Here is a 26,658-nt window from a genome sequence, read left to right on the forward strand (position 1 = left end):
CCCGCCTGCTCCCGTCAGGTGAGACCCCCTCAGACCCCCGCCCTGGCCATCCCCGAGATCTACCTCACCCGCCTGCTCGCCGTCAAGGTGAGACCCCCTCAGACCCCCGCCCTGGCCATCCCCGAGATCTACCTCACCCGCCTGCTCCCCATCAAGGTGAGACCCCCCTCAGACCCTCCGCCCTGGCCATCCCCGAGATCTACCTCACCCGCCTGCTCTCCGTCAAGGGAGACCCCTCAGACCCCCGCCCTGGCCATCCCGAGATCAACCTCACCCGCCTGCTCCCCGTCAAGGGAGCCCCTCAGACCCCGCCCTGGCCATCCCCGAGATCTTCCTCACCCGCCTGCTCCCCGTCAAGGTGAGACCCCCCTCAGACCCCCGCCTGGCCATCCCGAGATCTACCTCACCCGCCTGCTCCCCGTCAAGGTGAGACCCCCCTCAGACTCCCCCGCCCTGGCCATCCCCGAGATCTACCTCACCCGCCTGCTCTCCGTCAAGGTGAGGCCCCCTCAGACCCCCACCCTGGCCATCCCCGAGATCTACCTCACCCGCCTGCTCCCCGTCAAGGTGAGACCCCCCTCAGACCCCCCCGCCCTGGCCATCCCCGAGATCTACCTCACCCGCCTGCTCCCCGTCAAGGTGAGACCCCCCTCAGACCCCCCCGCCCTGGCCATCCCCGAGATCTACCTCACCCGCCTGCTCCCCATCAAGGGGAGCCCCCCATGCCCCCCGCGCCCCCCACTGACCCCCGGTGCCCACAGGGGACACTGCAGAAGTTCGTGGAGGACGCGCTCCAGGCCGTGCTGAGCGTGGGCCGCCCCGTCCCCGTGGCTGTCAAGTTCCTCTTCGACCTGCTGGACGAGCTGGCCGCGCGGCACGGGGTCAGCGAGCCCGAGACCCTGCACATCTGGAAGACCAACAGGTGGGGGGGCTGCAATGGGGCGAGGCCCTGGCCATGGGGGTGGAGCTGGGGACGGCACTGGGGGGGCCGGGGAGCTGGGGGGAGCATGGAGTTAGGGGGCTGGGCACTGGAGGGGCTGGGGAACCGTGGGGGCGGGACGATGGGGGGCTGGGGAAACGTGGGGGCCGGGGAGACGGGGGGAGCAGGGCGTTGGGGGACTGGGGAGACGGGGAGCTGTGGGGAGCAGGGCGTTGGGGGGCTGGGGAATCGTGGGGGCTGGGGGCCGGGGCTGGGAGCCGAGGAGCAGGGGGCTGGGGGGCTGGGAGCCGGCGCCCCACGTCTCACCCCGCCCCCAGCCTGCTGCTGCGGTTCTGGGTGGGGGTCGTGCGGAACCCCCAGCTGCTGTTCGACGTGCGGGTGCCGGACAACGTGGACGCCGCCCTGAGCGTCATCGGCCAGACCCTGATCGACGCCTGCACCCCCGGCCAGCACAGCGTGGGGCGGGTGAGGACCCCGGCGTCCGGGACAGCCCCCGCCCCTCCCCCCAGGGACCCTGGCGTCCGGGACAGCCTCCGCCCTTTCCCCCGCAGAGACCCCGGCGTCCGGGACAGCCCCCGGCCCTCCCCCCGCAGAGACCCTGGGGTCTGGGATAGTCCCCTGCCCCCCCCCGTCTCACGGCCCCTCTGCCCCCCGTGGCACCCTGCCCCCCGTCTCACGGCCCCGCTCCCCCCAGGACTCGCCCCGGTACACGCTGCGCGACGCCCGCGAGATCCCGCGCTACAAAGAGCTGGTGGAGAAGTGAGTGGGGGCTGGGGGGCCAGGACGCCTGGGTTCGCTCCCGGCGCAGCTCTTGGGGTGCTCTTGGGGTGCCGGTGCCCCTGTGACGCTGCGGGTCTGGCGGGACCCAACGGAGGGGCCAATTCAGCACCAATTGTCGCAGAGTCAGGGCCCCGCACCCCCCCCCGGGGCTCAGCCAGCCAGTCACACGGGGGGCGGGTTACGGGGCAGCAGGGACACAGGCTACAGCAGAGAGGGGGCAGCCAGGACCCTCAATCGAGTCCTTCGGGGGGGGCAGGGAGCTTAGACCCCAGCTTGGGGTTCCCTGGCTGCACCCCCCAGCCCAAGACTGAAACCAAAACCCTCCCCCAGCAGCTCGGCCCCCCCGGCCCCTCCTCCCGTTGTTCAGCCTCCCGGCAGAAGGTGTCACCCCCCCCCCAGGGAGCTTCCTTCCCCTCCCAGTGTAACCCCCACCCTCCGGGGGCAAAGCCCCCCCCCTGCCCCCGGCTCCCGAATCGCTGAACACAGGGCAGCTTTCCCCCCCCCCCCGGCACCAAACCCGCCAGACCCCGAGGACTCTGGTCTCCCCCCACTGGTAACCACAAGCAGGGGCGGCTCTGGCCATTTCGCCGCGGCACGGCGGGGGGGCTCTGCTCCACCGAAGCTGCGGGACCAGCGGACCCTCCCCAGGTACGTCTGCGCGGGGTCCACCGGAGCCGCCTGCTGCCCTGCCAGCGACCGGCAGAGCCCCCCCGCGGCAGCTGCCCCCACGATTCCCTCAGACACTCCAGTCTCCCCGTATCCCCACCTGCGCCACTCGGCAGGGGAGGCTGGGTATGAAACCCAACACCCCAGTAAAGGACCAAGGTTCTCTCGATCCCAAAGAATCAAGCCCCAGACCCAGGTCAATAGACACATCAGATCTTCCCCCCAAATCCCGCTGGTGCCACCCCTCTAGAAGCTAAAATCAAAAGGGAAAAGATCCAGCCGGGAGCTAGAATTGGTGACATGGGATCAATTCCATCCAGTGATGGCAAAGTCCTTGGCTCAGGCTTGTAGCCGCGATGGACCCTGCAGGTTCAAATCCCGTCCCTGGAACATCCCCCGCTGGGGCGGGTCGTTCAGCCCTTTGTTCAGAGCTTCAGTTCGGAGCAAAGTCGGGGCAGGATTGACGAGCAGGTGGAGACGAGGCCTCGGCCTTTGCTCGGCTTTTCCCGGTGTAAGAACCTCTGTGTCCTTCCTGTGGAAAATTACAGCAACAGGGAGCCTGGGGTCACGGGGGCCAGGCCCGGCACTTGGCCGAGTCACAAGGCGGATCTGCCTCCTCGCCGTGGGTCGGTTGTAGCTGATGGGCCGTAACGGGCCCCCAAGCCGGCCGGGCCGAGCTGACCCCAACTCGTCTGGGGTGTCACCCCGAGGCACAGCACGAGTGTGAAGCATGGACAGGACAGAGCCGATATTCACAACTTCCACTGCAAAATGACACATGCACCCGGACAGCACAATCCTACCCAGCACCCCACAACCTGGCTGTCACGGAGTGTGGGGGAGTCCGGCCCTGCACCCCTCTTCCTGGGACCCACAGTGACTCTCAGCCAGCCAGTAAAACCGAAGGTTTATTGAACAACAGGAACACAGGATACAGCCCAGCTTGTGTGCAGAGCCAGGACCCCTCAATCTGGCCTTTCTGGGGGGTTCAGGGTGCTTGGATCCCAGCCTAGGATCCCCTGAAAACCCACCTCCCAGTTCCCCAACCGAAGACTGACCCAACCCTCCCCCTCCGCCCCTTTTCTTTGTCTAGCCCCCGGGCAGAGGTGTCACCTCCCCTCCCCCAGGCCTAGCTCGTCTTACAGGCTGAATACCTGCCCCTCACCTAAATCCTCCCTGCTCTCCCCTCCCCACACAGACAGCCCCTGCTCCACCACACCTCTCCCCCCTCCGAGACTGAACTGAGCGGGGTCACTGCCCAGTGACCCGGGGAAGTTCGGGGCCCCCTCTCCGGGACAGCGCGTCCGCTATCAGGTTGGCACTTCCCTTCACGTGGACCACGTCCATGTCATAGTCCTGCAGGAGCAGGCTCCACCTCAGGAGCTTGGCGTTGGCTCCTTTCATCTGGTGCAGCCAGGTCAGGGGAGAGTGGTCGGTGCACACGGTGAAGTGGCGCCCAAAGAGATATGGCTCCAGTTTCTTCAGGGCCCACCCCATGGCCAGGCATTCCTTCTCGATGGCCGCGTAGTTCTGCTCCCGGGGTAGCAACTTCTTGCTCAGGTACACGATGGGGTGTCTGTCCCCCTTTTCATCCTCCTGCATCAACACCGCCCCCAGGCCCGTGTCTGAGGCGTCGGTGAACACCATAAAGGGCTTGTCAAAGTCTGGGTTTGCCAGAACTGGGCCTCTGAGCAGAGCCTCCTTCAGCGCCTGGAGAGCCTGCTGGCACTGCTCGGTCCAGACCACCTTGTCTGGCTTCCCCTTCTTGCACAGCTCAGTGATGGGGGCGGCTATGGCGCTAAAGTGGGGCACGAACCTCCGATAGTATCCCGCCATCCCGATAAAGGCCTGGACCTGCTTTTTGGTCTGGGGAGCAGGCCAGTCTCTGATCGCCTCCACCTTGGCCGGTTCTGGCTTTAGGCAGCCGCTCCCCACCCGATGGCCCAGGTAAGATACTTCCGCCATCCCCACCTTGCACTTCTCAGCCTTGACGGTCAGTCCAGCCTCCCGGAGTCGGTCCAGCACTTGTCTAACCTGGGACACATGGTCCTCCCAGGTCTGGCTGAAGACGCAGATGTCGTCAATATACGCCACGGCAAAACTCTCCATCCCCCTCAGTAGCTGATCCACCAGGCGCTGGAAGGTGGCCGGCGCTCCCTTGAGGCCGAAGGGCAGGGTCAGAAACTCATAGAGCCCCAGAGGGGTGATAAAGGCCGATTTCAGCCTGGCATCTGCATCCAGCGGCACTTGCCAGTAGCCCTTTGTAAGATCCATGGTGGTGAGGTACCGAGCGCCTCCCAGCTTGTCCAGGAGCTCGTCAGGCCTTGGCATGGGGTAGGCATCAGATACAGTGATGGCATTGAGCTTTCGATAGTCCACACAGAACCGGATCGACCCGTCCTTCTTGGGGACCAGCACCACTGGGGAGGCCCAGGGGCTGGCGGACGGCTGGATCACCCCCAAGGCCAGCATGTCCCTGACCTCCCTTTCCAGGTCCTGGGCAGTTTTACCGGTGACCCGAAAAGGGGAGCAGCGTATCGGGGGGTGTGCCCCAGTCTCCACCCGGTGGACGGTCAAGTTGGTGCGCCCAGGCTGGTTGGAAAACAGCTGTCAGTACAGTTGCAGCACCCCTCTGATCTCAGCCTGGTGGGCCGGGGTCAGCTGATCCGAGAGGGGAATCGCCTCCAGGGGGGAACCAGCCTTTGTCCCTGGGAATAGATCCACTAGAGGGTCATCCCCCGGCTCCTCCCAGTGCCCACACACGGCCAACACCACATTCCCCCTGTCATAGTACGGCTTCATCATATTCACGTGGTACCCGGCGGTGGTGCGCCTGGTTCGACAGCTCCACCACATAGTTTACCTCATTTAGTTGCTTGATAACCTTGAAGGGCCCTTCCCAGGCAGCCTGGAGTTTGTTTTTCCTCACGGGGATGAGAACCATCACCTGATCCCCGGTGGCGAAGGCGCGGGCCCGCGCCGTGCGGTCGTACCAGACCTTCTGCTGCCTCTGGGCTCGGGCCAGATTCTCCCTGGCCAGGCCCATGAGCTCGGCAAGTCTTTCCCAGAAGGTCAGGACATACTCCACCACCGACTCTCCATCGGGCGCGGCCTTCCCCTCCCATTCGTCTCTCAGCAGGTCCAGGGGCCCCCTTACCCGCCTTCCATACAACAGTTCGAACGGCGAGAACCCAGTAGACTCCTGGGGTACCTCCCTGTACGCAAACAGCAGGTGAGGTAAGTACTTGTCCCAGTCCTGTGGGTGCTGGTGCATGAATGTTTTTAGCATCATCTTTAGCGTCCCGTTGAACCTCTCCACCAGCCCATTGGTCTGGGGGTGATACGCTGAGGCCCAGCTGGGTCGGACCCCACATTTCGCCCACAGGGACTGGAGCAGGGTTGACATGAAGTTGGACCCCTGGTCCGTTAAGACTTCCTGGGGGAACCCCACCCGGCTGAAAATGGTTAGCAGCGCATCCGCCACGGTGTCTGCTTCGGTAGAGGACAAGGCCACCGCCTCGGGGTAGCGAGTGGCGAAATCTACCACCACCAGGATGTGTTTCTTCCCTGACCGGGTCGCCTTGCTGAGAGGTCCCACCATGTCCATGGCCACCTTCTGGAAAGGTTCTTCTATGATGGGCAAAGGCCTCAGAGCTGCTTTCCCCTTGTCCCGGGCCTTCCCCACCCGCTGGCAGGGGTCACAGGATTGGCAGTACTGCCGGACATGGGTAAAGACCCCAGGCCAGTAAAAGTTCTGTAGCAGCCTCTGCCTGGTGCGCCGGATTCCCTGGTGCCCTGCGAGGGGGATGTCATGGGCCAGGTACAGCAGCTTGTGGCGAAACTTCTGGGGAACCACCAGCTGCCTCCTGATCCCCCATGACTCCACCTCCCCGGGGGGAGCCCATTCTCGGTACAGGAACCCCTTCTCCCACAGGAACCTCTCCTTGCAACCTCTCCTCATGGTCTGCGCTGCATTGAGGTCAGCCCGGTCCCTGGGCTTCTGCAAGGAGGGATCCTTCTGCACCTCGGCCTGGAACTCAGCAGCTGGGACAGGGATGGGGCCCTGCTCTCTCTCCCCGGCTGGGTCTGAGGCCGCAGCCTCTTCGGGCCGTGTCCCTGGGCGTTCCCTCCCCACCAGGTCAGGGTTCTGCGCCTCGGGCGGAGTACCCTCCCCATTGTCAGGGCGCAGTGCCCTGCGCCGACTCTGACTACGGGTCACGACCAGGGCACCCTGGGCATTGCCTGGCCAGGCCTCGAGGTCCCCCCCCATTAACACCTCTGTGGGCAAATGGGGGTGCACCCCCACGTCCTTGGGGCCCTCCTTGACCCCCCACTTCAGGTGCACCCGTGCCACAGGCACCTTGAATGGGGTCCCACTCACGCCCATCAGGGTCAGGTAGGTATCAGGCACCATCCGATTTGGGGCCACCACCTCGGGTTGGGCCAGCGTCACCTCAGCGCCCGTGTCCCAGTACCCAGTCACCTTCCTCCCATCCACCTCCAGGGGAACAAGGCACTCGCTCCGGAGGGGCAGCCCCGTGCCCACCCTGTAGACCAAAAACCCTGGGTCTGGAGCATCCAGCCCCCCCGAGGAGCTGACCTGGGGCTCTCCTCCCTCCTTCCCAGGTGGTACGCGGCCAGCCCCCCTCTCCTGGGAACGCTGCCCCTCATCCGGCTGGGTCTTTACCCAGTCAACCCTCTGCGGGTTGGGTCTGCTCGGTCTGTCCCGGAGCTTGGGGCACTGGGCCCGTATGTGGCCTCGGCCACAGTGGAAGCAGCTCATGTCTCGTGGGTCCCCTCGAGGGGGACGACTGGACCTGACGCTGGATGTTCCCCTTTGGGATTCTCCATAGGCCCCCGCTGGGAGGCCCCGTGGTGACTCTCTCTCTGCGTTGAGGCAGACCTGCTCCTTCGAGACGCCTCCCCGCTATCCCCTGCCCGACGGTCCACAAACTCGTCGGCCAGCCGGCCGGCATGCTGCGGATTCCCCGGCTTCTGGTCCATTAACCACTGCTTCAGGTCGGATGGGCACTGCTCATACAGGTGCTCCAGTACGACTAGGTCAAGCAGGTCCTCTCTAGTTTGGGCCCCAGCCGTCCACTTGCGGGCGTACCCCTGCGCCCGGTTGACCAGTTGTAGGTATGTGACCTCCCGGGTCTTACGTTGACCCCGGAACCTCTTCTGGTACATCTCCGGGGTCAGCCCAAACTCGCGGAGCAGGGCCTCTTTGAACAGGTTGTAGTCCCGCGCCTCCGCCCCTCTCATTCGGCTGTACACCTCCACGGCGGTGGGGTCCAGTAAGGGGGTGAGGCGCCGGATCCTGTCTGCGGGGTCAACCTGGTGCAGCTCGCAGGCGTTCTCAAAGGCCGTCAGGAAGGTGTCTATGTCCTCCCCCTCCCTACGCGGGGCCAGGAAGTTCGTATCGAAGCTCTTTGTAGGCTTGGGCCCCCCCTCACTCACCGCAGCCGGGGCCTCCCTGCTTTTCAGCTGGGCCAGGGCCAGCTCATGTTTACGCTGCTTCTCCCTGTCCTCATAGTCACGTTGCTTCTGTTTCTCCTCCCGCTCCTGTCTCAGTTCTTGCCTCCTTAACTCAAGCGCCTCCCTGTCATATTCCAGCCGCCTCCGCTCCAGGGACAGGGAGCTCCGCCGGGACGATCCCCTGCTGGCCACTGAGCCCTCGGTAGTCGCTGGGCTCCCCCTCCCCCTCCCCCTAGGCCTAGGGGTGGGGGGTCTCGGGGAGCCCTCAGCGGCCGGCTGACCCCTCCCAGCGGGTACAGACACTGGTGCCTGCGCTGCATCTGCCAGGCTGCTTCCCTCAGAGACAGGGACCGGTTCATTCCTGCGATCTCTCTCCTCCAGCCGGGCAATCAGCTGGGCCTTGGTGAGCTTCCCACAGCGCAGCCCCCCCTGCTTGCACAGCTCCACCAGCTCACACTTGCGCTTCTGGGAATACATCTTCCTGCTGGCCGCTCACAGGCGGGGTGTTCGCCGCTCCCCACGGGTTCCAGGGGGACCCCTAGTGTGCCAGTCTTTGAGGTCACCCCCTCTCTGCCAGGGTCGGGCTGCAGACTCCTCCGCCCCGGGGATCGCTCGCTGTGATCCCCCAGGGGACCCTGTTACTGCAAAGTCCTGCTCTCTGGCCACACTCTCCCAGGGGTGAATCGTCCCTTCGTTTTACTGCGCCCCAGTCACTTACTGCAGGAAGCGCCGTCCACGGGGTGCAGTCGATCCCACCGCTGCCACCAGTTGTCACGGAGTGTGGGGGAGTCCGGCCCTGCACCCCTCTTCCTGGGACTCACAGTGACTCTCAGCCAGTAAAACCGAAGGTTTATTGAACAACAGGAACACAGGATACAGCCCCGCTTGTGTGCAGAGCCAGGACCCCTCGATCTGGCCTTTCTGGGGGGTTCAGGGTGCTTGGCTCCCAGCCTAGGATCCCCTGAAAACCCACCCCCCAGTTCCCCGACCGAAGACTGACCCAACCCTTCCCCTCTGCCCCTTTTCTTTGTCTAGCCCCCGGGCAGAGGTGTCCCCTCCCCTCCCCCAGGCCTAGCTCGTCTTACAGGCTGAATACCTGCCCCTCACCTAAATCCTCCCTGCTCTCCCCTCCCCACACAGACAGCCCCTGCTCCACCACACTGGCCTAGACCCCACAGCTCCCCCCCTGCACGGGCCATTTGGTGCCACTACAGGGCCGGGGTTACACCCATGTTCTAGATGGGCCCAGATTCTCTCAGTAACGTCTCAGCCCCTCACTCCCGACCCGCAGCCCCTGCCCCCCAGCCCTGCCGGCGCCCCTCACTCCCGACCCGCAGCCCCTGCCAGCCCAGCCGGCACCCCTCACTCCCGACCCGCAGCCCCCAGTCCTGCCAGTGCCCCTCACTCCCGACCCGCAGCCCCTGCCCCCCCCCCCAGCTCTGCCGGTGCCCCTCACTCCTGACCCGCAGGCCCTGCCCCCCCCAGCCCTACCGGCGCCCCTCACTCCCGACCCGCAGCCCCCAGCCCCGCCGGCGCCCCTCACTCCCGACCCGCAGCCCCGCCGGCGCCCCTCACTCCCGACCCGCAGCCCCTGCGCCCCAGCCCTGCCGGTGCCCCTCACTCCCGACCCGCAGCCCCCGGCCCCCAGGTCTGCCGGTGCCCCACACTCCCCACCCGCAGCCCCTGCCACCCCACCCCAGCCGGTGACCCTCACTCCCGACCCACAGCCCCTGCCCCCCCCAGCTCTGCCGGTGCCCCTCACTCCCGACCCGCAGCCCCCAGTCCTGCCGGTGCCCCTCACTCCCGACCCGCAGCCCCTGCCCCAGCTCTGCCGGTGCCCCTCACTCCCGACCCGCAGCCCCTGCCATCCGGCCCCCGTGACCCTTCCTCTCCCCACAGCTCACTGGCCTCTCTCCCCCCAGGTACTACGCGGAGATTCGCCAGGCCCCCCCGGCCACCTACCAGGAGCTGAACTCGGCCCTCACCGAGCTGTCCAGGGTAGGGCCCCCGGCGCCCCCTCCTGACCCACAGGCCCCGGCGCCCCCAACCCACAGCCCCCGGCGCCCCCTCCCAACCCTCAGCCCCCCCCCCAGGGCCTCGCTGCCGACCCGCAGCCCCCACCAGTCCCGTCTCTCCCCACTGCAGAAATACTCCTCGGACCTGGAGTGCTCAGCGGCGCTGCAGGAGCTGTACGGCTACATCAAGAAGTACTACGACCAGGTAGGGGGCGGGCCGTGGGGCAGGGGGCACCGTGGGGGGCGCCGTGGGGCAGCGGTGACCCCCCCTGCTGTGTGTTGCAGATCATCAGCGCCCTAGAGGAGGACCCTGTGGGGCAGAAGATGCAGCTGGCCTGTCGGCTGCAGCAGATCGCGGCCCTGGTGGAAAACCAAGTCACCGCCCTGTGACTGGCCCCACGGATCCCCCAGTTCCCGCCCCACGTCGGCCCAGCTGCTCCCCCCCAACCTCCCCAGATCTCAGGGATCCCCCAGTGCCTTAGGCAAAGCTGCAAAGGGGGTTCGGGGTCCCCCCAGCTCCTGTCGGTAGAGCTGTACCTCTGCCCTAGCTGCCTTCAGCCCTCCTGGGGGGGGGCTGGGAGCTGCCCCCGACCCCCCCCGAGATTCTGGGGTGCAGGAGCCCCCTTCCTTCAGGCCTGGGGTCCCCCAGGCAAGTAGTGCACTAATCTGGGGTGTCTGTAGCCAGCCCTGCTTTGTGCAGAGCGGTGCTAACGACCCCCGAGAACCCCGATTTCGTACCCCCCCCCGTGCAGGCCCGGAGCTCGGCCCTTGGATGTAAGTTATTTTCAGCAATAAAAACACTTTTCAGAAATTGGGTCTCCGGCCCTTTAATTGGGGGGTGAATTGACCCCTGAGCTAGCCAACACCCCCCCCATGCGGGGGACAGGCCCCGTGCCCCCCCCCAAGCCTGCCAACGCCCCCACGCGGGACAGGCCCTGTGCCCCCGAGTTGGCCAACACCCCCACGCGGGGACAGGCCCTGCACCCGAGCCGGCCAACGCCCCACACACGGGGACAGGCCCGTGCCCCCGAGCCGGCCAACGCCCCACGCGGGGACAGGCCCTGTGCCCCCGAGCCGGCCAACGCCCCCACGCGGGGACAGGCCCTGTGCCCCCGAGTTGGCCAACCCCACGCGGGGACAGGCCCTGCCCCGAGCCGGCCAACGCCCCACACACACGGGGACAGGCCCCATGCCCCCGAGCCGGCCAAGACCCCCATGTGGGGACAGGCCCTGTGCCCCCGAGCCGGCCAAGACCCCCATGTGGGGACAGGCCCGTGCCCCCTCCGAGCCGGCCAACACCCCACATGCGGGGACAAGCCCCGTGGTCCCCTGAGCCGGCCAACGCCCCTACGCGGGAAAGGCCCCATGCCCCCGAGCCGGCCAACACCCACCCCACGCTGGGGTCAAGCCCCGTGCCCCCGAGCCGGCCAACGCCCCCTACGCGGGGACAGGCCCGTGGCCCCCGAGCCGGCCAACGCCCCTACGGGGGACAGGCCCCGTGCCCCCGAGCCGGCCAACACGCCCCATGTGGGGACAGGCCCGTGCCCCCGAGCCAGCCAAGACCCCACACGTGGGGGACAGGCCCCGTGCCCCCCCTGAGCCGGCCCGTCCCTGCCATGGGGCTGGATTGGAGCCAGCGCCCCCTAGAGGGAAAAGCCTCTGCCCCATTCCCCCCAGCCAGGAGATGGGGGGGCTGGGGCTGGAACGGGGTGGGGGGCTCATTGGGCTTGGGAGGGAAAGAGACGTCTGGCCTGGCTGTGCCTGGAACCCCCCCTTAAACGACCCCTCCTCCCCCACTGTCCCTCCCCCTCCCCTCCCGGGATTCCCCCACGTGGAGCAGCAGCTGTTCCCCTCCCCCGCGGGGGTGCACAGGCGCCGGCTCCCAGCGAAATGAGCAGCAAGAAGGGTGAGGGGGACAGTGGGGGTCAAGGGGGCTGCCGGGGGGAGGGCAGCGGGGGCAAGGGCTGGGGGGTGCTGCCAGGAGCCCCCCCCACTGACCCTCCCTCTCCCCCCCCCCAGGTCCAGGCAGCTCCCAGGGCAAGAAACCCAAAAAGAAACACAGGAAAGAAAAGGGACCAAGAGCCACGGCCCCCAGGTGAGAGGGGCTGCGGGTCGGGAGTGAGGGGCACCGGCGGGGGCTGCGGGTCGGGAGTGAGGGGCACCAACTGGGCCGTACCCCTCCCAGCTGAGCCCATGAACCCATCTGCCCTGGTCGCTGGGCTTCCAGCCTCACCCCTGGTGCATGGGAGGGGGGCTGGTTGGGGGGGTTATTCAGGCCCCCTGGCCCGGGGGGGGCGGGCTCCGGGGGGGGGGTTATTCAGGGCCCCCTGGCCCGGGGGTTCATGGGGTTATTCAGGGCCCCTGGCCCGGGGGCTGGTTCATGGGGTTATTCAGGCCCCTGGCCCGGGGTTCATGGGGTTATTCAGGGCCCCTGGCCCGGGGGCTGGTTCATGGGGGTTATTCAGGGCCCCTGGCCCGGGGCTGGTTCATGGGGTTATTCAGGGCCCCTGGCCCGGGGCTTGGTTCATGGGGTTATTCAGGCCCCTGGCCCGGGGCTGGTTCATGGGGGTTATTCAGGGCCCCTGGCCCGTGGGGGCTGGTTCATGGGGTTATTCAGGGCCCCTGGCCCGGGGCTGGTTCATGGGGTTATTCAGGGCCCCTGGCCGGGGGGCTGGTTCATGGGGTTATTCAGGGCCCCTGGCCCGTGGGGCTGGTTCATGGGGGTTATTCAGGGCCCCTGGCCCGGGAGCTGGTTCATGGGGGTTATTCAGGGCCCCTGGCCCGGGGTTGGTTCACGGGGTTATTCAGGGCCCCTGGCCCGTGGGGCTGGTTCATGGGGGTTATTCAGGGCCCCTGGCCCGGGGTTGGTTCACGGGGTTATTCAGGGCCCCTGGCCCGAGGTTGGTTCACGGGGGTTATTCAGGGCCCCTGGCCGAGGGTTGGTTCATGGGGTTATTCAGGGCCCCTGGCCTGTGGGGCTGGTTCATGGGGTATTCAGGGCCCCCTGGCCCGGGGGGGGGGTTAGTTGGCTGGGGGGGGGCTTGGTGCCAGGCCCGGATTCCTTCCCCTGGGCAGCCTCAGCTGGCCGGGAGCTATTTTTAACGCCAGCTGGGGGGTGAGGTCATTGCTGAGTCGGGGGCACGTATCCCAGCATGCACTGCAACCCCCCAGATGGCCCCACCCAGCTGGGCCCAGGTCCCTCCCTCCCTGGGCTAGACCCCCCCCTTCTGTGCCTGGGACCCCCCAGAGGTGGCTGCATCTCGGGCTGGCGCCATGGGGGAGCCGCCAGACAGACCCAGGTATGTGGGGGAGACACGCTGCACCCCAGGGGGGCCGCGTCCCAGCTCGGGGGGGTCACTAACCCTCCGTCTCTCTCCCCAGGGTGCCCCAGCCTCCCAGCCCCACGGAGCCCTCCCCCGCCCCGCCGCCGCCTCTGGCCCTGCCCCGCCCGGCCGGGGGGCTCCTGGGCTCCGATGACGAGGAGCAGGAGGACCCCAGGGACTATTGCAAAGGTGTGGGGGGGGTCTGGGACATACCACTGGGTGTGAGGGGGTAGGGTTGGCAGGCACCATGGGGCTACCTGGGGAGTGGCGGAGCGGACACGGGGCGGGGGGCATGAACCACAGGGCGGGGTGGGGGTGGGATGCCATGGAGAGGGACGTACCAAGGGAGGTGGCCACAGGGAGGGATGTACCACTGGGAGGGGTGGGAGTGGGATGCCATGGGGAGGGACGTACCAAGGGAGGTGGCCACAGGGAGGGATGTACCACAGGGAGGGGTGGGGGTGGGATGCCATGGGGAGGGACGTACCAAGGAGGTGGCCACAGGGAGGATGTACCACTGGGAGGGGTGGGGTGGGATGCCATGGGGAGGGACGTACCAAGGGAGGTGGCCACAGGAGGGATGTACCACAGGGAGGGGTGGGGTGGGATGCCATGGGGAGGGACGTACCAAGGGAGGTGGCCACAGGAGGGATGTACCACTGGGAGGGTGGGAGTGGGATGCCATGGGGAGGGACGTACCAAGGGAGGTGGCCACAGGGAGGATGTACCACAGGGAGGGGTGGGGTGGGATGCCATGGGGAGGGACGTACCAAGGAGGTGGCCACAGGGAGGATGTACCACAGGGAGGGGTGGGGTGGGATGCCATGGGGAGGGACGTACCAAGGGAGGTGGCCACAGGGAGGGATGTACCACGGGGAGGGGTGGGGGTGGGATGCCATGGGGAGGGACGTACCAAGGGAGGTGGCCACAGGGAGGGATGTACCACGGGGAGGGGTGGGGAAGTGCCACGCAGAGGGATGTACCATGAGGAGGGGCGGGGGGGCCATGAGGAGGGATGTACCACAGGGGCAGGGCATGTCACAAGGAGGACCATACCATGGGGGAGTGTGAGAGGTTGGAGGGACATTCCACATAATGGGGCCAGAGGGTGCCACGGGGAGGGACGTACCACATGGAGGCCTGGGGGGGCACAAGAAGGCATGTACCTCGGGGCAGGGGAGCCACATGGAGGGCCATACCATGTGTAGGGGGCAGGGGGTTTCTGTCTGCACCAAAGCAATCTCCCTGGGGGGGAGACGCTGGGGGTTGTGGGGCCCTGCCCCCCCAGCGGCTGCAGCTGATCCCCCATCCCCCCACAGGCGGGTATTACCCAGTGGCAATTGGGGACCTGTTCAACGGGCGCCACCACGTGGTCCGAAAACTCGGCTGGGGCCATTTCTCCACCGTCTGGCTCTGCTGGGACATCCAGTAAGTGGGGGTGGCGGGGGAGGGGCCCGGACGTCTGGGTTCTCTCCCGCCTCTGGGAGGGGAGTGGGGTCTAGTGGTTAGAGTGGGGGGGGAGGTGCTGGGAGCCAGGACGTCTGGGTTCTCTCCCGCCTCTGGGAGGGGAGGAGTCTGGTGGGTTAGAGCAGGTGGGGCTGGGAGCCAGGACTCCTGGGTTCTCTCCCCAACTCTGGGAGGGGAGTGAGGGCTGGTGGGTCAGAGCAGGGGGGGCTGGGAGCCAGGACTCCTGGGTTCTCTCCCCGGCTCTGGGAGGGGAGCAGGGGCTGGTGGGTTAGAGCGGGGGGGCTGGGAGCCTGGACTCCTGGGTTCTCTCCCCAGCTCTGGGAGGGGAGTGGGGGCTGGGAGCCAGGACTCCTGGGTTCTCTCCCCGGCTCTGGGAGGGGAGTGGGGGCTGGTGGGTCAGAGCAGCGGGGGCTGGGAGCCAGGACTCCTGGGTTCTCTCCCCAGCTCTGGGAGGAGAGTGGGGGCTGGTGGTTAGAGCAGGGGGGGCTGGGAGCCAGGACTCCTGGGTTCTCTCCTGGCTCTGGGAGGGGAGTGGGGGCTGGTGAGTTAGAGCAGGGGGGGCTGGGAGCCAGGACTCCTGGGTTCTCTCCCCAGCTGTGGGAGGAGAGTGGGGGCTGGTGGTTAGAGCAGGGGGGCTGGGAGCCAGGACTCCTGGGTTCTCTCCCCGGCTCTGGGAGGAGAGTGGGGGCTGGTGGTTAGAGCAGGGGGGAGGTGGGACTGGGAGCCCGGACGCCTGGGCTCTCTCCCAGCTCTGGGGGCCAGGGGGCTCTGTGGGGCACTAACCTCCCCCCCGCAGGCGGAAGCGCTTTGTGGCGCTGAAGGTGGTGAAAAGCGCCAGGCATTACACCGAGACGGCCATGGATGAGATCAAACTGCTCAAATGTGTGAGTGCTTCCCCCCGCCCCCCTCCCAGCCCCCCACCTCCCTCCGTCACCCCAATTCCCACCTCTGGCTCCCATCTCAGGGCCATGGGGCGGGCGGGAAAGATGAGAGTGTGGGGCTGAGAGTCAGGGGGGCCCAGACACCTGAGTCCCCACGTCCTGCCTCACTGCAGCGCCCCCCCCCACGACTTTCCACCCCCACAGGTGCGGGACTCGGACCCCAGCGACCCCAAGAGAGAGACCATCGTCCAGCTCCTCGAGGACTTCAAGATCTCGGGCATCAACGGCGTCCGTATCCTTCCATGGGGAACCCAGGCGTCCGGGCTCCCAGCCCCCTACTCTAACCACCAGCCCCCCTGCCCCTCCCAGAGCCGGGAGAGAACCCAGGCGTCCGGGCTTCCAGCCCCCTGCTCTAACCACCAGCCCCCCTGCCCCTCCCAGAGCCGGGGAGAGAACCCAGGTGTCCGGGCTCCCAGGCCCCCACTGCTCTAGTCACCAGCCCCCCCGCCCCTCCCAGAGCCGGGAGAGAACCCAGGTGTCCGGGCCCCCAGGCCCCCACTGCTCTAGTCACCAGCCCCCCTGCCCCTCCCAGAGCCGGGAGAGAACCCAGGTGTCCGGGCCCCCAGGCCCCCACTGCTCTAGTCACCAGCCCCCCTGCCCCTCCCAGAGCCGGGAGAGAACCCAGGCGTCCAGGCTCCCAGTCCCCCTCTGCTCTAGCCACCAGCCCCCACTCCCCTCCCAGAGCCGGGAGAGAACCCAGGCGTCCGGGCTCCCAGCCCCCACTTTCCTTGACGCCTGGGCCCAGACGTCTGCATGGTGCTGGAGGTGCTGGGGCACCAGCTGTTGAAATGGATCATTAAATCCAACTACCAGGGGCTGCCCCTGCCCTGCGTGAAGAGCATCTTACGCCAGGTACGGGGGGGCCCTGCCACGGGGGGGCCCTGCCACTGGGGGGCCGGCTCGATTGACCCCCCGGCCCCTCCCCCGGCCCCTCCGCACTGACCCCCCCGGCCCCTCCCCCAGCCAGCCAGCTCCACACTGACCCCCGGCCCTCCTCCAGCCCCGGCTCCTCCCCAGCCAGCTCCACCCTGACCCCGGCCCCTCCCCAGCCAGCTCTGCACTGACCCCGGCCCTCCCAGCCCCGGCCCCTCCCAGCCAGCTCCACACTGACCCCGGCCCCTCCTCCAGCCCCCGGCCCCTCCTCCAGCCAGCTCCACACTGACCCCGGCCCTCCTCCAGCCCCCGGCTCCTCCCCAGCCAGCTCCACCTGACCCCTGGCCCTCCCCAGCCCCCGGCTCCTCCCCAGCCCCCGGCTCCTCCCAGCCAGCTCCACACTGACCCCGGCCCTCCTCCAGCCAGCTCCACACTGACCCCGGCCCCTCCTCCAGCCCCCGGCTCCTCCCCAGCCAGCTCCACCCTGACCCCGGCCTCCCCAGCCCCGGCCCCTCCTCCAGCCAGCTCCACCCTGACCCCCGGCCCCTCCCAGGCCCCCGGCCCCTCCTCCAGCCAGCTCCACCCTGACCCCCCCGGCCCCTCCCCCCGCCAGCCCGCTCCGCACTGACCCCCCCCGGCCCCTCCTCCGCCTGGCTCCGGGGTCCTGGGCCTTGTACTTAAAGTTCTGCCCAGGGTCTTTCTGGGGGTGTCGCGGAGTGTGGGGGTGTCCGGCCCTGCCCCCCCCGCCTGGGACCCACAGCCGGCCCGGAGCACAGCAGGGTTATGGGACCCAGGAGCACCGGCTGCAGCCCAGCTCGTGGCGGAGCCAGGGCCCCCAATCGGGCCCCGGGGGGGTTCAGGGGCTCGGATCCCAGCCTAGGCCCCCTGAACTCCCCAGCCCCAAACCGACACTGACCCCCACTCAGCCCCCTGAACTCCCCAGCCCCAAACCGACACTGACCCCACACTCGGCCCCTGAACTCCCCAGCCCCAAACCGACACTGACCCCACTCGGCTCCCTGAACTCCCCAGCCCCAAACCGACACTGACCCCACTCGGCTCCCCTGAACTCCCCAGCCCCAAACCGACACTGACCCCCACTGGCTCCCTGAACTCCCCCAGCCCCAAACCGACACTGACCCCACTCGGCTCCCTGAACTCCCAGCCCCAAACCGACACTGACCCCACTCGGCCCCCTGAACTCCCAGCCCCAAACCGACACTGACCCCACTGGGCTCCCTGAACTCCCAGCCCCAAACCGACACTGACCCCACTGGGCCCCTGAACTCCCAGCCCCAAACCGACACTGACCCCACTGGGCTCCCTGAACTCCCCCAGCCCCAAACCGACACTGACCCCACTCGGCCCCTGAACTCCCCAGCCCCAAACCGACACTGACCCCACTCGGCCCCCTGAACTCCCCAGCCCCAAACCGACACTGACCCCACTCGGCTCCCCTGAACTCCCCAGCCCCAAACCGACACTGACCCCACTCGGCTCTCTCCTCCCCTCCTCCCCTGCCTGGCTCAGGTCCTGTCCCTCCCGGCTCCCCTCCCCACCCCGACAGCCCCTGCTCCAGCACAGGCCCCGTCAGTGACAGGGGGGGTGAGAGTGTGTGTGCTCAGTGACACGCCCGCACACTCACACACTCGCACACGCACACACACAGACACGCACAGACACTCGCACACTCACACTCTGTCTTGTTGTTACCAATTAGTTGCTCCCCGAACTGCACTGGCCCGTGAGTTAGATGGGGGAGGGGGTGGAGCCGGATCCATGGGGGGCTCGGCTGCCCCGGTCCGTACGGCCCCGTCTGTGCCCCCAGGGGCTGGGTTTGGGGTGCTGGGGGGGCCACGGCTGCCCCGGTCCGTACGGCCCCGTCTGTGCCCCCAGGGGCTGGGTTTGGGGTGCTGGGGGGGGCTCCGCTGGCCCGGTCCGTACGGCCCCGTCTGTGCCCGCAGGGGCTGGGTTTGGGGTGCTGGGGCTCGCTACCCGGGTCCGTGACGGCCCGTCTGTGCCCCCAGGGGCTGGGTTTGGGGTGCTGGGGGCTCGCTGCCCGGTCCGCACGGCCCGTCTGTGCCCCCAGGGGCTGGGTTTGGGGTGCTGGGGCTCCGCTGGCCCGGTCCGTACGGCCCCGTCTGTGCCCGCAGGGGCTGGGTTTGGGGTGCTGGGGGGGCTCCGCTGGCCCGGTCCGTACGGCCCCGTCTGTGCCCCCAGGGGCTGGGTTTGGGGTGCTGGGGGGGCTCCGCTGCCCCGGTCCGTACGGCCCCGTCTGTGCCCCCAGGGGCTGGGTTTGGGGTGCTGGGGGGGGCTCGGCTGCCCCGGTCCGTACGGCCCCGTCTGTGCCCCCAGGGGCTGGGTTTGGGGTGCTGGGGGGGGCTCGGCTGCCCCGGTCCGTACGGCCCCGTCTGTGCCCCCAGGTGCTGCAGGGCCTGGATTACCTCCACACCAAGTGCAAGATCATCCACACGGACATCAAGCCGGAGAACGTGCTGCTGTGCCTGGGCGAGGGCTCCGTGCGGCGCCTGGCGGCCGAGGCCACCCGCTGGCAGCTGGGCGGGGCCCCCCCCTCCGCCTCCGCCGGTAGGGCCCCCCCCAGACGCCTGGCTTCTCCCACGCGCGGGGGGGAGCGGGGGCTGGGGGTTAGAGCAGGGGGAGCTGGGGGCCCGGACACCAGGGGTCGCCCACGGCGCTGGGGGAAGCGGGGGCTGGTGGTTAGAGCGGGGGGAGCTGGGGGCCCGGACGCCTGGGTTCTCCAAAGGCTCTGGGGGGGAGTGGGGACTGGTGGTTAGAGTGGGGGGGCTTTTCTGAGAATCTCGATCTCGTCTCCCCCCCAGTGAGCTCGGCCCCCCAGGGGATGGAGGTAAGTTCTGCGTGGGAGGGGGGCTGGATGCCCTCGCACACCCACTGCCTCGCACGCCTGCCTGGGCACCTTCCCCATCGGGCACACGTCTCTGTCCGCCTGGTTCCTTCCTGGCACGGCCCTTCACACACTCGGGTCCTTCCCCGCCCCCCCGGCACGGCCCTTCGCACGCTCGGGTCCTTCCCGCCCGCACGGCCCTCGTGACGCTCGGGTCCTTCCCCGCCCCCCCGGCACGGCCCTTCGCACGCTCGGGTCCTTCCCTGCCTGCCTGGCACGGCCTTCACGCTCGGATCCTTCCCGCCACCGGCACGGCCCTTCATGCTCGTCCTCTCGCGCCTGGCACGCCTTCGCGACGCTTGGGTCCTTCCCGCCCCGGCACGGCCCTTCGCACGCTCGAGTCCTTCCCGCCCCGCATGGCCCTCGCACGCCGGGTCCTCTCCCGCCCCGGCACGCCCTTCGCGCTGGTCCTTCCCGCTCGCACGCCCTTCGCACGCCGCTCGGGTCCTTCCCCGCCGCCCCCCAGCATGGCCCTTCGCATGCTCGGGTCCTTCCCTGCACGCCCGGCACGGCCCTTCGCACACTCGGGTCCTTCCCCGCATGCCCGGCACGGCCCTTCGCACACTTGAGTCCTTCCCGCCCCGCACGCCCTTCGCACACTCGAGTCCTTCCCGCCCCAGCACGCCCTCGCACGCTCGGGTCCTTCCCCGCCCGCCTGGCACGGCCCTTCGCACGCTCGGGTCCTTCCCCGCCACCCGGCACGGCCCTTCGCACGCTCGGGTCCTTCCCCGCACGCCCAGCACGGCCCTTCGCACGCTCGGGTCCTTCCCCGCCCCTGCATGGCCCTTCACGCTCGGGTCCTTCCCGCACGCTGGCACGCCTTCGTGACGCTCGGGTCCTTCCCGCCCCGCACAGCCCGTGACGCTGGGTCCTTCCTGCCTGCCTGGCACGGCCTTCGCGACGCTCGGGTCCTTCCCGCCCGGCACGGCTCCTTCGCACGCTGGGTCCTTCCCGCCAGCACGGCCCTTCGCGACGCTGGGTCCTTCCCGCCGCACGCCCTTCGCGACGCTGGGTCCTTCCCGCCCCCCCGGCACGGCCCTTCGCACGCTCGGGTCCTTCCCCGCCCGGCACGGCCCTTCGCACGCTCGGGTCCTTCCCCGCCCCCCCGGCACGGCCCTTCGCACGCTCGGGTCCTTCCCCGCCCAGCACGGCCCTTCGCACGCTCGGGTCCTTCCCCGCCCAGCACGGCCCTTCGCACGCTCCTCCTCTCGCACGCTTGGGCTGCCGGTCACACTGCGCCGGGTGGTGGCTTCGGCCTCGTTCACCCACCCGGCTCCCCCCTCCGGGCAGATCTCCAGGACCCGGCGCAGGAGGCTGAAGCGGAAGCAGAAACGCCAGGGCCGGCTGCTGGCCGAGCGGCTGCGGGACCTGCAGCGGCTGGAGGAGCTGGAAACGGGGCCCCCCCCTCGGGGCTCCCCCCTGCCTGGGGCCGACTCTGACGCACAGGAGGGTGAGTCAGCAGGGAAGGGGGGAACATGGGGGGTGAGCGGGGGGTTGTGGAGAGGGGAAGTCGGGGCACACGGGGAGTTGGGGTTCGGGAGGGTAGCGGGGAGGGGAAGTCAGGGTTCGGGGAAGTTGGGCACACAGGGGGTAGCGGGAGGGAAGTCAGGGGTTGGGGGTAGCGGGGAGTCGGGGCACCTGGGGTAGCGGGGAGGTCGGGGTTGGGGGTAGCAGGGGAGTCGGGGCTCCTGGGGTAGCGGGGAGGGGAAGTCGGGGGTAGCAGGGGAGTCGGGGCTCATGGGGGTAGCGGGGAGGAAGTCGGGGTTGGGGCGGGTTGCAGGGGAGTCGGGGCACACAATGGGGTAGCGGGGAGGGAAGTCGGGGTTGGGGCGGGTTGCAGGGGAGTCGGGGCTCACGGGGGTAGCGGGAGGGAAGTCGGGGGTTGGGGGAAGTCGGGGCTCACGGGGAGACGTGGTTCATGGGGGTAGCGGGGAGGAAGTCGGGGTTCGGGGCAGGTTGCACGGGGAGTCGGGGCTCACGGGGATAACGGGGAGGGAAGTCGGGGCACACGGGGTAGCGGGAAGGGGGAAGTCGGGGTTCGGGCGGGTTGCAGGGGAGTCGGGGCTCACGGGGTAGCGGGGAGGAAGTCGGGGTTCTGGGGGGGTTGCAGGGGGGGAGTCGGGGCTCACGGGGGAGTTTTTTAGGGAGGGAGATTTGTGGGGTTGCTCACTGGTGGGGGAGGGGAATGGCCCCCCCTCATTCCGGGGCTCACCCCCCCCTGCCTCCCCCAGAGTGGCCCCTCCCCGGGCAGGGCAGCCTGGCCAGCAGCCCCCAGAGCCAGACCTCGTCCTCCGGCTTCCAGGCCCTGCCGCCCTACGACGCCTGGACCGGCCACGTGGGGGGCGCGCCCCCCCGCCGGCCCCCCAGCCCCGACTCGGCCACCTCCGGCTTCTCCAGCTCCCTCTTCTCCACGGCCTCCGGCTCCGGCAGCTCGAGCCAGCGGGAGCCCAGCGGTGAGTGGGGGGCACGGGGCTGCCAGGGGGCAAGGGGGGGTCTGAACCAGGGACATGAGGCCTCACCCCCCCTCTGCCCCCCCAGCTCCGTTCAGCGCCTCCGAGTTCCTGGTGAACCCCCTGGACCCCCAAAACGCCGACCGCATCCGAGTGAAGATCGCGGACCTGGGCAACGCCTGCTGGGTGGTGAGGGGGGTCCCACTATGGGGCAGGTTTCTATGGGGTGGGGGTTCTGGGGTGGCTGGATTCGGTGGGGTGGGGGTTCCAGGATCTATGGGTCGCGGGGGGCTGGGTTCTGTGGGGTGGGATCTAAGGGGTGGGGGTTCTGGGGCAGCTGGGTTCTGTGGGGTGGGGGTTCCGGGATCTGTGGGTCGCGGGGGGCTGGATTCTGTGTGTCGTGGGGGTTCCGGGATCTGTGGGTCGTGGAGGGCTGGGTTCTGGGGTCGCTCTCCCATTCTCACCCCCTCCCCGCATTTCAGCACAAGCACGTCACCCAGGACATTCAGACCCGCCAGTACCGGGCCCTGGAGGTTCTGATCGGCGCCGGCTACAGCACCCCCGCCGACATCTGGAGCACGGCCTGCATGGTACGGCCCCCGAACCCCTGACCCCGAGCCCCCATCAGCACCCCGCCGACATCTGGAGCACGGCCTGCATGGTACGGCCCCGAACCCCTGACCCCCGAGCCCTGCCTGGACCCCAAGCCCCCATCAGCACCCCGCCGACATCTGGAGCACGGCCTGCATGGTACGGCCCCCGAACCTCCTGACCCCAGCCCTGCCTGGACCCCAAGCCCCCATCAGCACCCCGCCGACATCTGGAGCACGGCCTGCATGGTACGGCCCCTGAACCCCTGACCCCTGAGCCCCCATCAGCACCCCGCCGACATCTGGAGCACGGCCTGCATGGTACGGCCCCTGAACCCCCTGACCCCCTGAGCCCCCATCAGCACCCCGCCGACATCTGGAGCACGGCCTGCATGGTACGGCCCCTGAACCCCTGACCCCCGAGCCCCCATCAGCACCCCGCCGACATCTGGAGCACGGCCTGCATGGTACGGCCCCGACCCCCTGAGCCCCGAGCCCCCATCAGCACCCCCGCCGACATCTGGATCACGGCCTGCTTGGTACTGCCCACCCCAACCCCCCCCGAGCACTGCCTGGACCCCCCAAGCCCCCCATCAGCACCCCCGCCGACATCTGGAGCACGGCCTGCATGGTCCGGCCCCCGAACCCCTGACCCCCGAGCCCTGCCTGGACCCCAAGCCCCCATCAGCACCCCGCCAACATCTGGAGCACGGCCTGCATGGTACGGCCCCCGAACCCCTGACCCCGAGCCCTGCCTGGACCCCCAAGCCCCCATCAGCACCCCGCCGACATCTGGAGCACGGCCTGCATGGTACGGCCCCCGAACCCCTGACCCCCGAGCCCTGCCTGGACCCCAAGCCCCCATCAGCACCCCGCCGACATCTGGAGCACGGCCTGCATGGTACGGCCCCCGACCCCCGAGCCCTGCCTGGACCCCCAAGCCCCCATCAGCACCCCGCCGACATCTGGAGCACGGCCTGCATGGTACGGCCCCTGAACCCCGAGCCCTGCCTGGACCCCCAAGCCCCCATCAGCACCCCGCCGACATCTGGAGCACGGCCTGCATGGTACGGCCCCCTGAACCCCCGAGCCCTGTCCTGGCCCCAAGCCCCCATCAGCACCCCGCCGACATCTGGAGCACGGCCTGCATGGTACGGCGCCGACATCTGGGCACGGCCTGCATGGTACGGCCCCGAACCCCTGACCCCCGAGCCCTGCCTGGACCCCAAGCCCCCATCAGCACCCCGCCGACATCTGGAGCACGGCCTGCATGGTACGGCCCCCTGACCCCTGAGCCCTGCCTGGACCCCCAAGCCCCCATCAGCACCCCGCCGACATCTGGAGCACGGCCTGCATGGTACGGCCCCTGAACCCCTGACCCCCTGAGCCCTGCCTGGACCCCAAGCCCCCATCAGCACCCCGCCGACATCTGGAGCACGGCCTGCATGGTACGGCCCCCATGAACCCCCGAGCCCTGTCCGGCCCCCAAGCCCCCATCAGCACCCCGCCGACATCTGGAGCACGGCCTGCATGGTACGGCCCCTGAACCCCGAGCCCTGTCCGGCCCCCAAGCCCCCATCAGCACCCCGCCGACATCTGGAGCACGGCCTGCATGGTACGGCCCCTGAACCCCCGAGCCCTGTCCGGCCCCCAAGCCCCCATCAGCACCCCGCCGACATCTGGGCACGGCCTGCATGGTACGGCCCTGACCCCCATGAACCCCCGAGCCCTGTCCGGCCCCCAAGCCTCCCATCAGCACCCCGCCGACATCTGGAGCACGGCCTGCATGGTACGGCCCCCTGAACCCCCGAGCCCTGTCCGGCCCCCAAGCCCCCATCAGCACCCCGCCGACATCTGGAGCACGGCCTGCATGGTACGGCCCCTGAACCCCTGCCCTGTCCGCCCCAAGCCCCCATCAGCACCCCCACCAACATCTGGAGCACGGCCTGCATGGTACGCCCCTGAACCCCCGAGCCCTGTCCGGCCCCCAAGCCCCCATCAGCACCCCGCCGACATCTGGAGCACGGCCTGCATGGTACGGCCCCTGACCCCCGAGCCCTGCCTGGACCCCCAAGCCCCCATCAGCACCCCGCCGACATCTGAGCACGGCCTGCATGGTACGGCCCCGGCCCCCATGAACCCCGAGCCCTGTCCGGCCCCCAAGCCTCTCATCAGCACCCCACCGACATCTGGAGCACGGCCTGCATGGTACGGCCCCCGAACCCCTGACCCCCGAGCCCTGCCTGGACCCCAAGCCCCCATCAGCACCCCGCCGACATCTGGAGCACGGCCTGCATGGTACGGCCCCCGAACCCCTGACCCCCAAGCCCTGCCTGGACCCCAAGCCCCATCAGCACCCCCGCCGATATCTGGAGCACGGCCTGCATGGTACGGCCCCCTGAACCCCCGAGCCCTGTCCGGCCCCCAAGCCCCCATCAGCACCCCCGCCGACATCTGGAGCACGGCCTGCATGGTACGGCCCCCCCTGAACCCCCCAGCTGAGCCTGACCCCCCCTCTGCTCCCCGCAGGCTTTCGAGCTGGCGACGGGCGACTACCTGTTCGAGCCGCACTCGGGGGACGCGTACAGCAGGGACGAAGGTGGGTTGCGCCTGGGGGGCAGCGGGGGGCAGGGGACCTGGGTCCAGGACTGACCTCCCGTTTGCCCCCCCAGATCACATCGCCCACATGGTGGAGCTGCTCGGCGAGATCCCCCCCCACTTTGCGCTCTCGGGGCGCTACTCCCGGGAATACTTCACCCGCCGAGGTGAGGGGGGGGGTCAGGACTCCGGGGCTCGGGCGTCCTCACGGGGGGATCTGGGCGGTGGGGGGGCTCTGGGGGGCTCTGGGGGCCCCGGCGCAGCGCTGACGCCCCCCCTGCCCCCCAGGCGAGCTGCGGCACATCCCCAGCCTGCGGCCCTGGGCGCTGGGCGCGGTGCTGCTGGAGAAATACGAGTGGCCCCGCGAGCAGGCGGCCGCGTTCGCCCGCTTCCTGCTGCCCATGCTGGAGTTCCTGCCCGAGCGGCGCCCCACGGCCGCCCAGTGCCTGCAGCACCCCTGGCTGGGCCCCTAGGGACCCCGGCGTCCGGCCGCCCCGAGGGACCCCGGCGTCCGGCCGCCCACCGCCTGCAGCACCCCTGGCTGGGCCCCTAGGGACCCCGGCGTCCGGCCGCCCAGCGCCTGCAGCCCCCCGGGCTGGGCCGCGAGGGGCCCCGGCGTCCGCCGCCCGAGGACCCGGCGTCCGGCCGCCTGCAGCCCCTGGCTGGGCCCCTAGGGACCCCGGCGTCCGGCCGCCCCGAGGGACCCCGGCGTCCGGCCGCCCAGCGCCTGCAGCACCCCTGGCTGGGCCCCGAGGGACCCCGGCGTCCGGCCGCCCAGCGCCTGCAGCCCCCTGGCTGGGCCCCGAGGGACCCGGCATCCGGCCGCCCGAGGACCCCGGCGTCCGGCCGCCCAGCGCCTGCAGCCCTGGCTGGGCCTCGAGGACCCGGCGTCCGGCCGCCCAGCGCCTGCAGCACCCCTGGCTGGGCCCCTAGGGACCCCGGCGTCCGGCCGCCCCGAGGGACCCCGGCGTCCGGCCGCCCACCGCCTGCAGCCCCCCTGGCTGGGCCCCGAGGGACCCCGGCGTCCGGCCGCCCACCGCCTGCAGCACTTCTGGCTGGGCCCCGAGGACCCGGCGTCCGGCTGCCCAGCGCCTGCAGCACCCCTGGCTGGGCCCGAGGACCCCGGCGTCCGGCCGCCCAGCGCCTGAAGCCCCTGGCTGGGCCCCGAGGACCCGGCATCCGGCCGCCCAGCGCCTGCAGCCCCTGGCTGGGCCCCGAGGGACCCCAGCGTCCGGCCGCCCAGCCCCTGCAGCACCCGGCTGGGCCTCGGGACCCGGCGTCCGGCCGCCCGAGGACCCGGCGTCCGACCGCCCAGCGCCTGCAGCCCCCCTGGCTGGGCCCCGAGGACCCGGCGTCCGGCCCAGCCCTGCAGCACTCCTGGCTGGGCCCCGAGGGACCCCGGCGTCCGGCCGCCCAGCGCCTGCAGCACCCCCGGCTGAGCGCCCGCCAGGAACCCAGGCATCCGAGCTGCTCTGTGCCGGGGGTGGGGGCAGAGTGGGGGGGGCGTGCTGGGCGCTGAGGGGGCTGAGCCCATCTGGGGGCCCCCTAGGGGGGCTGCCCCCCCGGCGTGTGACAATTAAATGGTTTAACAAAACCCTCGTGTCAGTGTGATCG

General features: G+C 69.5%; 2 protein-coding genes across 2 annotated transcripts in view; both read left to right on the plus strand.

The window, feature by feature from the left end:
* PLXNB3 (plexin B3) overlaps positions 1-10,690 on the plus strand; it is a 42,640-nt gene extending 31,950 nt beyond the window's left edge. The window contains 6 exon segments of the mRNA XM_039510319.1: positions 762-922; positions 1,258-1,405; positions 1,635-1,699; positions 9,787-9,862; positions 10,010-10,084; positions 10,165-10,690. Of these exon segments, the coding sequence (XP_039366253.1) occupies positions 762-922; positions 1,258-1,405; positions 1,635-1,699; positions 9,787-9,862; positions 10,010-10,084; positions 10,165-10,269 (630 nt within the window). The 3' untranslated portion in view covers positions 10,270-10,690.
* A 948-nt stretch (positions 10,691-11,638) lies between these two features.
* SRPK3 (SRSF protein kinase 3) lies at positions 11,639-25,630 on the plus strand. The gene is made up of 16 exons (XM_039510505.1): positions 11,639-11,785; positions 11,899-11,974; positions 13,261-13,391; positions 14,522-14,630; positions 15,466-15,553; positions 15,755-15,842; positions 16,356-16,462; positions 18,907-19,069; positions 19,324-19,349; positions 20,697-20,856; positions 21,638-21,859; positions 21,945-22,045; positions 22,339-22,446; positions 24,976-25,045; positions 25,119-25,211; positions 25,333-25,630. Exons 1-16 carry the CDS (start codon positions 11,770-11,772, stop codon positions 25,515-25,517), a joined length of 1,743 nt encoding a protein of 580 aa, XP_039366439.1. The 5' UTR covers positions 11,639-11,769; the 3' UTR covers positions 25,518-25,630.
* Positions 25,631-26,658: the final 1,028 nt, after the last annotated feature.

This window comes from Mauremys reevesii, linkage group 22 (genome assembly GCF_016161935.1).
Source record: "Mauremys reevesii isolate NIE-2019 linkage group 22, ASM1616193v1, whole genome shotgun sequence".
Lineage (NCBI taxonomy): Eukaryota > Metazoa > Chordata > Testudines > Geoemydidae > Mauremys > Mauremys reevesii.

Bases quoted from the DNA above. Each gene is read 5' to 3' on its own strand.
- SRPK3 (XM_039510505.1), top strand. The intron at 19,350-20,696 runs GTAAGTTCTGCG...CCCTCCGGGCAG, and splicing joins CGGCCCCCCAGGGGATGGAG to ATCTCCAGGACCCGGCGCAG. The intron at 22,046-22,338 runs GTGAGGGGGGTC...CCCGCATTTCAG, and splicing joins TGGGCAACGCCTGCTGGGTG to CACAAGCACGTCACCCAGGA.